Source organism: Crocodylus siamensis, chromosome 9 (assembly GCF_052110815.1).
Source record: "Crocodylus siamensis isolate JL-2025a chromosome 9, ASM5211081v1, whole genome shotgun sequence".
NCBI classification, from domain to species: domain Eukaryota; kingdom Metazoa; phylum Chordata; order Crocodylia; family Crocodylidae; genus Crocodylus; species Crocodylus siamensis.
In genome coordinates, this window is record NC_143403.1 from 72,177,733 (window position 1) to 72,188,484 (window position 10,752).

The following is a 10,752-nucleotide window of genomic DNA, read 5'->3' on the forward strand; positions in this document are numbered from 1 at the left end:
TCTTGCTCCTGTGCAGTTGGAGTCCTGGTTCACTTGATCAGGACCTGGACCTGTGTTTGCAGCTTTCTGGCTCTGCAGTCATGGCTAGAGCCCATCTCCAGGGCCAAGGATTTTGGTACTGCTTGTTCTTGCTGCTCTGGGCTGAAGGGGTAGGCCTTTCTCTCACCCTCAGATGCTCACAGGTTCTCACTACTGCATCTGGAAAGAAGAGCTGGACTTGCTGTGTCTGTGTTCTTTTACTGATGAAAAAGAGGAAATGGCTTCTGACAGGCTGCATTATGCATTGCAGTTACACCCCTGGGTCACCAAGAATGGAGTGGAGCTGTTGCCGACGGAGGATGAGAACTGCACACTTGTTGAGGTCACCGAAGAGGAGGTCGAGAACTCTGTCAAACACATCCCAAGCCTGGCCACAGTGGTGAGTTCTGGGGACAGCAGTGTGCTCCATACATGCCTGGGAAGGACTTCAGGATGGCTACTCCTACCTGGCAGCACTGATTGCTGGTTTCAAGTGCTTCCTGCCCCCTGCTTTGCTACCAACACGCTGAATTACAGTGGATTTATTGATGAATCCCTCCTTTCCCAATAGCACCTGGGCATCATGCAGCAGCAGCAGGTATTGCTGCAAGACCAGACACTTTTCCTGGAATAGATCTAGTTCTCTCTCTCTAAGCAAGTACTAAAGAGAACACAGTCAGTGGTTCAGTGAGCAGTGGCTTACCCTGGAGGCAGAGTGAACCCAGGCTTGCGAAGGGATATATCAGAACAGTCCCTTCAGGCTGTCTCTCAGGTCACTCTTTGCCCAGCATTCACTGTGGCAATGTCTGTGCTGCAGACAGAGGGATGATTGCAGGACACAGAGCCCTATAGTCTAGTTAGTTCAGGGCTTCGTGGGACATACAAGCCTGTCTGGAAACACAAATAATTCCGGGGATAGCCACTGCCTTAGTCTCCAGAGCCTCATGGAACTCAAGCCAGCTAAAGTGAGGCTAGCTCAGCTGTGCCTGGACATATGCAGTGGGTTCTCCCCTGCTTGCAGAACAAATGCAGCTTATGTTTGTCAGACCAGAAGGTCTTATCTCTTAGTTTCATGGCTCAGCCTGTTTCCTCTGTCTTCCTTCTCTCCGCTCTAAATCCCACCTGGCCAGAGCTCTGTAGTCACCCTCCTGGAGCTGCTGATTGGCCGGGTTTGCAGCTTCTCCGTGATCTCCAGTTTGCATTAATAAAGCAAGTCTGCACCACAGGCAGCCTGAGGTCATCCATTTGCTGGTCGCACCCGTCTGGGAAATCTTGCTCTCTGTTTGTGGGGCTTAGGAGGAGGGCACTGAATACTGCAGACTACTTGCCTCAGGGTCTTCATGTCCTTGTTGGAGGGAGGAGGGAAATGGATGTTTTAGCAGGAGTTGGTTATTCCCAGCTTGAGCAGATTTCAAAGCCCTTTGCCGTGATGCCAACACCTAGCTCCACAGCACCTGTGGAGAGGAGGGCTGTAGCCAGCAGGGACTGACCTTCACACAGGCTGCCCTATATCTTCTGAGGCTCCCTCCATGTCCCCACTGGATCCATGGCTGCTCAGTGGCCTTGTGATAGTATTAGCTTGTACTGTAGCTGCTTTCACTGTTTGCTGTGACACTCTCCAAGGAGGTGCAGTGCTGTTCTCTCCTTTTTGTTGCTTTGGGTCTCTCAGGAAAGTAAGAGCCTGAGGCAATCCAGGAGGAAAATAAGCCATATCTGGCAAGCAAATGTGCATACATGCATCACAAGCATACAGTGTGGCATGTCGTGCTCCAGGGAAGAACCACTTCTACGCCTAAGTGCCCAAATACACCCAGGGCCTGATTTTCAGAATGGCTAAGGTTCTCTCAGCCATGTTTGAAACCCAGCTGCTTCTAGCACAGCTGAGTGCAGAATGGATGGAGAAATCCACCCACTCTTTTTTTTTTTTTTTTTTTTTCCCCCTGTGTACCAATTGCCCACAAATGGGTTGCAAGATTTTCAGATGGTTTTTGTTCAAAATTATTCACAATGTTCTCCAGCTGGTAATTTCTAGTCCATCACACTCAAACCTAATATTTGCATCTAAAGATTTGCACAGTATGGACTCAGTGAAGCCAAGTTTCTGTTCCCTCAGTGAATGGCTATGTAACCCACGGACACAGGGAATGTTTCAGACAACCTACTTGATTGTAAAACTCAGCATTTACATGATGTTGGTTAGCTCTATGATTAATCCCAGTCAAGGAGCAAAAGCAATATCCTGTACATTATGAAACTAAACAGTAACATGGATACCAAATTGTATTTTGTGTTGTATCTAGAGCTTTGCCTTTCAAACTGTGCAAACTGTACAATTCCCGGGTACAACTGGCAAATATGAAACCAAAAGAAAAATTGTTCTTTTGTTGTGTCCTCCAGCCAGGAAATCTCAGGCAGGGAAAAGTTTATGGATAGTGGGTAGGTGGCTAGATGCATGTAAATCAGGATTCCCTTTTGAATGGTCAGTGCTCCTGGTAAGGAAACTTTCCCTCTTCACTCAGGTCTTGTATCGGATCTCCAGATTTGTGATGTTCTGGGTATTGTCTGAAGTGCGCGTGTGTTTCTGTGAGGACTCCAGATAATAAAATAAGCTTCTGTGCTAAGCAGTTGGAAACTTGGCAAACACAGTCATTCTAGCCTTACTTTTTTTTTCCCATTTTAACTATATCTAGTTGGGCATGAGCTGAAATAGTCATGTTGGACTTGAATAGAAATGTTCTGTTTTCTGTAAGTCTGTAACAGCTGTGACCAAAACCCATCTGGTCCCACAGATCCTGGTTAAAACGATGATCAGGAAGCGCTCGTTTGGGAACCCATTTGAGGGGAGCAAGAGAGAAGAACGATCGCTGTCTGCCCCTGGGAACATGCTGACGTAAGTGTCTTCATCTCTGTGAGGGTTGGCACCAAGTAGATGGCTACAGTGCGTGAGTTTTGTTTTTAAAATGTCCTGCCCCAGGGTGTGAACTGGTACCCTATATACATGTTGTCTCATTCTTCCTCCCAGAGGAGCAGCAGCAAGGGAAGTGATTCCAGTAAGTTGCAGTCACTTGCTCAACTGTGCAGCTGAACATGGTGCTCTGGCATTCAGTCAGAGAGAAACTAAGTCCTTTCCTCCCAAGAACCAGAGTGAGCCCAAGCCAAATGGCTCTTTATACACGTACATAGTGGCAGCACACGGTGATTAGGGGCCACGTGCTCAGGGGCACCTGAGCTCCCACAGGAGCCTGTGGGAACTGCAGGTGCATCAGAGGCTCAGGATTTGCCCTGGCTGTTACCAGGCTTACTATGCCAGCATCACTAATCCTTCTTCTCCAAGCTGGGGTTTAACAGCCAAGTCTGTGGGGCCTGATCCTGCACGGTGCTGAGCACCCTCCATTCCACTCTCCCTGCCCTGCAGCCCCTTGCAGGTTGTTTGTAATGGTAGCCCAGTGAAGCCCACACCAAAACGTCCCTGGAAACTGGAACTTGCTCATGGGCAGGGTCAAGACTGATTTCTTCATGGACACATGGTCTGTACTGCTGCTGGGAGCCCTGGAAAGCCAGCACAGCTGTGACCTGCATGAGCAGACTCAAGTCCTTTTTTGACTCCTCTCATTGAGGGAAAGCAACCTTGGATACTGCTGTCATCTCCTCTACTCCATGCTCATTCTGACCTCCCCTTTTCCCTCCCCCAATTCTAGAAAAAACAAATCAAGAAATTTGAAATATTGCATCAGTCAAAGGTAAAATCCTGTTCCCTAGCAACGCTGCCTGTCTGGCCTTCATCTGCACAAGGGCTTGGGGGCCTTCATAGATAATGTGTGATGCAGTGCAAGAGAAGCTCTTGTGTCTGGGCCACTTTCCCTTCATCCTCCTAAGCTGCCTGTGGAACGAGTTATAGTTATGAGTTGAGGGAGCTTGTTCCTGGGGTGTAACAGGGTAGTCAGTGCAGGAGGATGTGGAATCTGGGGTGGTCTGTTCACCAGCACAGGGCCTGAACACGCTCCTCAATTGCACTTGTTCCATCCAGTGAAGCCCAGAAGCTCTGGAAAATTGCATTGTAATGGGATGGTCCTGGCAAGCACTAATGGAGCTTTCTCGGAGTGGATCACGCATTATTAGAAACTGGAGAGGTGGGGAGCGTGAATAACAAAAGGTCTTCTGGCTGCCTGCCTTGACTGATGGCCATGCATGAAGTCCTCTTCTGTAAGAGAGAATGTCCTTACATGCATCTCCCAGCTAAAATGTAGCACGGTCAGCTCCAGTAATGGGGGACACGCACTGAATAATGCCAGTAAACTCCATGGGCAGATGGGAGGTGTGTGCAGCTTTCTGTATCCGTGGCAGTTAGAGCTTATAAATGAAAGCTAACACTGGCCTCTGCTATTCCCTCCTCTTCCTTGTTTGAAGCAGATGTTTTACCTGTTGGACTTGTTCCATTTATAACGGGACCCCAAATGGCTTCTTTTGTAGTCCAGGAGTGGAATCCAGTCCCACTGCAGTCAAAACACGTACCATGCTTGTGACTTCAGTGTGCTGCATTTATAACTGGGGTGGGGGTGGAGGTGAGACCTTTCTGTTGGGATAAACCAGGCTAGCGAAATAGTAACACACACCAATATGGAGAGAGACAATTTACTGCCATTGCTGAGTCACTGCAAACCTCACATGCTGGCAGATTCATTGTGGGTCACTTCCAAGTTGTGATACAGAGACCGTGTCCTTGGATCCTCCTGTTGCCATTGTCTGGCAATGGGAGGATTGTCATTGCTTTAATCCCCCAGAGCAGCCTAGGTATTGGGTTGGTTTCTCTTTAAACCTCAGCCCCAAGTCTTGCAAAAGCCAGTCTCCAATTGGAAAGTCTGCAACAGATGCCTGAAAATGCTGTTGCTGGGCAGGGCACCAATATGACACTGGCTTTCCCCATTCCCTTTTCTCCCTCTGTCAGTATGGAAAGAGGTGTGTTTGTGTGATGTGACTCCCCCCCAGATCTGGTACATGTTGGATTACAGGAAGCTCAGCTGAATGACATATTTGAGCTAGATACTTTCTGTAGCTCTTTTCTCTCCTGGGCATATCTGGAATGTGAGCAAGCAAACCTCTGAGGATCCACAGGACAGCAGACTCACACCAGCCCCTCCGCTGCGGTTTGTTCCACAGGGACCATTGACACCTGTCCAGAGGGACTGATCGTGGCCTGTGCCCCAGCTGTAGAAGTCCCAGAGAGCCCTGTTTGGAGACATGAAGTGGCAATTAAGTTGTGTTGGCCTTGTGCTGGGCTTCAGCTCAGGGGCAAATTTCCCCCATGTGTGCGAGTCCTGCTGACTTCAGCTGGAGTCTTTGTGTGGAAAATGTCTTGACTGGGCCCCTATTGTGTACTATTAATAGGAGTATGCACATTTTCTAAGCCTTTGTCTCCTATCCTGAATTGCAACTGGCAATCTGACACCCAACACTTGCTCATGTTCATGATATCTTTTTATTGGTGCCTTTTTTGTCATTCTGTAACAGATTCTTTATTGTTCACGTGTTTTTGTTAGCAAGCTCCCTTCCCATCCATCACTGATAAGACTGGTAGCAATTGCCAGATGCAGCAGATAAAATAGACCCCGCAGACTCTGGTTAAAACAGTCACATGAAGTGTCAGCTGGCTAAACTGTCCGAGTAGAGAGGCAATCTGTGTTCTGTCTTGGGATATATTCGACATAGAATTTGAGTTTTATGTGGTCCAGAAACTTTTCCATGCTCTTTTTCCCAGCTTACCTTCAGCCCTGAGCTAACTTGCAGTCTTTTGCATGAGGCTGCATCTGTGTGCGATATGAGCTAACCCAATTTCTGCATCTTACAGGTGTCTTGGGTTACTCTTATAGCAGTTTGGATAAGAATTAGAATCTTACCTAACTGTCTTTACCTATTTAGAGGATTTAGCCTTTAAGGAACGCAGCAAGGTGGTGTGATGTTGTGCAGTGTGGTATAACTCCTGTTCTAGTTTAGAAATGGTTCCTGATGCACTGAGAACATACTGGGTATTTTTACTGTATAAATTGTTTAATTTTTAGGGAGACTGAAATGCTTTGTGTTCATTCAAAGCAGGAAGCAAGGCAGTGAAGATCATCTGAAGTGCAATGATTTGCCAAACTTGGGAGAGGAAGTTCTTTCATGAAAAACAGCCTCGTGGTTACGATGAGCAGCTTTGTCCATGGCACCTGACACAGTGTGCACCTGAGACTGGGAGACGTAACCACACCTAAGCCAAATGAAGCATGACATAGCAGCGGCCCAATATAATGCTGAGTGTCAACTTTACATAGCAGCATGTGAGAAATCAGACTACAGCACATGTCATAAACATTGAACATCTGAGTGTTAAAAAAGTCACCTCAATGAAGCGTGGTGGATTTCTTGTGTGAAATGTGTTGGCTGACATCAGAAAGGTGAGCTGATGTGAAGGACAGTGAAGGGGTTCACAAACAACAAACCAGTGCAGTTGTAACAGCTTTTAAGTGGTGTGAATGCCAGCTATTCAGAGACTAATCCCCATGTTACATGGGTATGTTACACCCCTAGATACAAGGTGGGCATGTGTAAGTGTGAAGCTTTTCAAAGTGGCAGACACGGCAGTGAATTTAGAATTATGCACTTGGACTGTTCACGATGTACCAGAAATGTTGTTGCATCTATTTCTTGATTCCTCTGAATTGAAACATTTTTAACTGCATGGAAATGAAGCAAAAAACCACCTCCTCAGCTGCTTTAACAAAGCCTGCCTCTGTGAGTAAAGTTTTATCAGTTTGACTAAGAGCATCTTCAGGAAGTTGGTAAACTAATGCTAATTACAGTACTTGAAGACACGGCTTTCCTTTCAGGTCTTGCTGTTGGCATGACTAGCTGAACGCATGTTGGGCAGAGTGTTCGGAAGGTAAATGCATCTAAGGGCTTACAGTCTGGATGGCACTTTCTAACTGCAGCGGGCACTTGAGTGAAAGGTTGTTGCTGGAGTAGCTGAGCTCCTTCTCTGAACAGCAAAAGAAGCACTAATAAAAGTAGATTTCTGAATCTTCTACTTGATCTAGAATATATAGTGTAACATAATTCAGGGTAAAATCCTTCACTTCCATGTACATTACATGGTTTAATACAAGTTAAGATATAATACAATTTATGCTATTTTTAAAGTATCTGACTAGATGTCATGCTCCTTTAGGATTTTATCTCTTACTGAAGTACTTAGATTAGCAGGTATCTTACAAAGCAGCACTTTTTCCTTCCAAATTCCTTATTCTGAGGGCTGTGCTGCATTTTCCTGCTGGCTAATAGCCAATAGTTTGTACAGCCCTGTGAGGCGAAGGCTCATTAGCTGACCTTGGTACATTCAGTACATAACTAGTTTAGGATTGCTCCTTACTAAGAGCACTTTCATCTTTGCTTCAGTTGTTTTGCAATCATTTTGTGGCGTTGGTAGAATCTAAATAGCAAGCAGTGGTATAGAGCAAACTTCCAGAGTGGGAATCCTCTGTGATGGAGTAAGGCAGGAGAGCTATGGTAATACTGGAGTGGAGATGAAGCAGGCTTGAGACTCTGTATCTGACTGAAAGAAGGATCAAGGCAGGTAGGTTGGTCTTGTGGATAAATGACAGCAGTGGGAGTGCAGAGAGCTGCTGTGTCTTCTCAGCCCTGCCACTGGCTTGTGGAGTGACTGAGCATAAGTCGCCTCAGTTGCAAGGCAAATGTGGAACAGAGGATTCCTTGGAAAGGGCTTGCAAGGCTGAATTCCTTGTGCTCTGATGGAAGGGGTTGGTAATATCCCCCCACCGACCTACAGCGAGGCACGGTCAGCCAGAGCCATTACGACATGGATGGTTGCTTTCCTGCCCGCCTCTGAGGTATCAGTTCTTGGATGCTTCACGAGGCAGTGTGCTGGAGTGGTTAGCCCCTCTCCATGGTAGAGCAGATCTCATTGCCCTGGAATGACACAGCTGTGCTTTTTTAGGAAAGGTCCCAAGTCATGTAGTTAGATACAGTCCTATCCCAGTTCACTGAGGCACCTGTACTCTCATCCTCACAAAACTGATGATGTGAAATACAGAAGAGCCACAGCTTCCATGAACGGTCAGGTTTTGGGAGCAGAATCATTGGAGGTCGAGCAGTGGAAAGGAGACTGGGCTCATCCTGTAACTTTATTGGAGGCCATGACCTGCCATTACTCCACTGCTTTGCTTTTTAATACTAAGGAGAATTAGGCAATTGCAGGCTGCAAACCTTCTTCCTCCCCCCAAAATTTCCTTTTTTTCCTTCATGGGAATACTCATAGATCTGGAGCCGCTGACCAGGTCTGGCTGCTCCTAGATGGGTGTTTTCCAAAAATGTGTCTTACTATCTAAAGTTCTCTAACTGTTCTTGTTGACATTGTGCACAGAAGTACATTCTTGTTAAAGACCCATGAGCAGTGAATATATTCAGTGCCAAATCTCTGCACTTGCGTAACTGTTGGGCACTTGCCTCTTGCTGTTAAAACTTAATGACAAAGCAGGGGCAATGGCATAAGAGTCCAGTGTGGGTAGTGATGCAGCAGTAAACGTGTGGTCAAGGACAGTGCTGAGGCTCCTGAGGTTCAGTGCAGTGCAGCAACTTGTGGACAAGGTGCCCTTTGCTTCCTCAACCAACCCCCAAAAGAGTTTTCTGTAGGAACCAATTCCATGCGTGAACCTCTGCTGAACACGCTCTCCTGTTTTAACCTTGGCTTTCCTTTTTGATCAGGTGTATTGACAATAGACTCTGCAGCGTGAGGAAGATGTGTTCGCTAAATGCATGGCCCGTTAGAGTGACTATATACAAACCTGTTCAGCTCTGTGCTTGCCAGTGAAGCAATATCTCTCTGTCTCTTTTTTTTCCTGTAGTGCAGTAAGCCTTTCTCCTGTGCCTTTTGAAATAGCTGGTTTCCCCCACCCTCTTCTTCAAATAAGCTTTCCACTGACATAAGTTGTCCCTGAGTGCAAGGCCAAATGGCTCTGAAATTGCAAAGGGACAACTTGGCCCCTTGGCTTTGCTAGTTTATTCTCCTGCTGGTGCCCTGTTATCTACTAGATAATCAGTCTCGTGGGTTTTCAAAGTTCCCTGCATTGTCACTGACTTTTATACTGTTTTGTTTAATGCCCAAGACTTGTGTTTTATTCCCACCCCCTTTTTACTATGCATTTTACTTTATCAGGTGTATCAAGTTTAAATACTGTGTATTTATCACTTTAAATTATATTAACTAACTAAAAAAGAAAAAAAAAACTCTAGGTGGTATTCCACGGCTGTTTAAGCTTCTCTGTACAAGTGGAAATAAATGGCTTGCAAAAGTAAACCCAGGGGTAGCTGGTTTATCACAAGCTCTTATCCTGCAGGAGCAAGAGAGGAAGGGACCACAGGAACTGTGCAGCGGTGCTGACCAGATCTTTATCATTCTGCTAAAGGAGATGTACAGTCATGAGAGCTGGTGGCAGGAAGAGACCGACACGTTCTTGTCTGTAGGGCCAGCAGTGGTAGGAAGCATCAAAGAAGACCAGCTGCCAGGCTTCTGAGGCATTTGAGCTGATGGGTATGGATGGGGGACCCTGAATATGGACCAGGTCAGAATTTATTGCACAACTGAGCTAGTTGCCGTGTTAGATCAGACCACAACTGGTCTCTATGGCACTTGTTTCAAGATTGCAGTACCAGGAGGATCTTTCAGGAAGCTCTTTCTGCTGCCGTGGTGTTTGTGCCTCTGGTGCCAACAGGTTCTGGGTAGTGGGCAATAGCCTGGCACTGTGAAAGCCTGAGGGCTGTAGAGCAGTGTTCAGTGAGGAGTGCAGCCCTTGAGACTGCCAATCAGCACTTGCACCTGTGTCTGCTAGCAGAGGTGTTTTGGGGCACATTGGACTCAGTACTTATCCCTGCACTGTGCCAGGAAGAGAGTGAAGAACAAAAGTAGCATGTAATTCATGGCACAGACAAAACTCGTCTATCACAGCTTGGTGGAGGTACAAAGCCTGTCTTAGAGGATCAAGGATCCTCCCTCCAATCCCCTTGACCGCAGGCTGGTTGAGCTGACTGCAGGTCAACCTGGAATGCAGCAGATGCTCACAGCAGGGCCTGGAAGAGCCTGGAGTGGTTTGGCTTTGAACAGTTTCAGCTGGCTAGGACACAGTAGGGCTGCAAAAGGATGTCATCTGCAAATACTAGGGCCAGCCTGTTGCCCCTGAAAGCTCCCCATGAGCCTGCACTAACCCATTAACTCTAGGCTCAGGGGTGCTAGTGGATTTGAGAAAAAATCTGACGTATTGCCTTTCATGTACCCAGAGTGCCAAAAGCCACCCTCAGGCCAGCTCACAGGGTGAGGCCTTGGCACATGAAAGCCTGTAGCCGGGGCTGCTCCACTTCCTGATTCTCAAATTTTGTTTCCCTTAAACAAGGAAGTTGGCAGCTTCTGGCAGATGCAGGGCTTGAGTGCAGCACAAGGCTTTGAGACGGGCAGTGCTGACTCAGCTTTGGGCACCAACCTCTCCCAACAGCCAGGGACCCGTTTCCAGCTGCAGGATGTAAAGCCACCGACAAGGACAGCTGGAACAATCTTCCCCATCTACCCTAGCAGCAGCAGCAGGAGGAGGAGGAGAGTAACTCCAACAGGGTTTACAGTGCTGCTGCTAGCAGATGGTGAGAGAGCCTCGGCTGACAACAGGAATTCTACTGAGAGAAACTGGAGTGAAGGAG

General features: G+C 47.1%; 1 protein-coding gene across 7 annotated transcripts in view; it reads left to right on the forward strand.

The window, feature by feature from the left end:
• Positions 1-6,367, forward strand: part of CAMKK2 (calcium/calmodulin dependent protein kinase kinase 2) — a 36,594-nt gene extending 30,227 nt beyond the window's left edge. For 4 of the 7 annotated variants that reach the window (XM_090062001.1, XM_090062004.1, XM_090062003.1 and 1 more), the window contains 4 exons: positions 290-418; positions 2,808-2,908; positions 3,717-3,758; positions 6,106-6,367. In XM_090062001.1, coding sequence (XP_089918127.1) covers positions 290-418; positions 2,808-2,908; positions 3,717-3,758; positions 6,106-6,178 — 345 coding nt within the window. In that variant the 3' untranslated portion in view covers positions 6,179-6,367. Of the gene's footprint in view, positions 1-289; positions 419-2,807; positions 2,909-3,716; positions 3,759-6,074 lie in introns of all 7 variants that reach the window. The other 3 variants (XM_090062008.1, XM_090062005.1, XM_090062007.1) reach the window with 3 other exon arrangements.
• Positions 6,368-10,752: the final 4,385 nt, after the last annotated feature.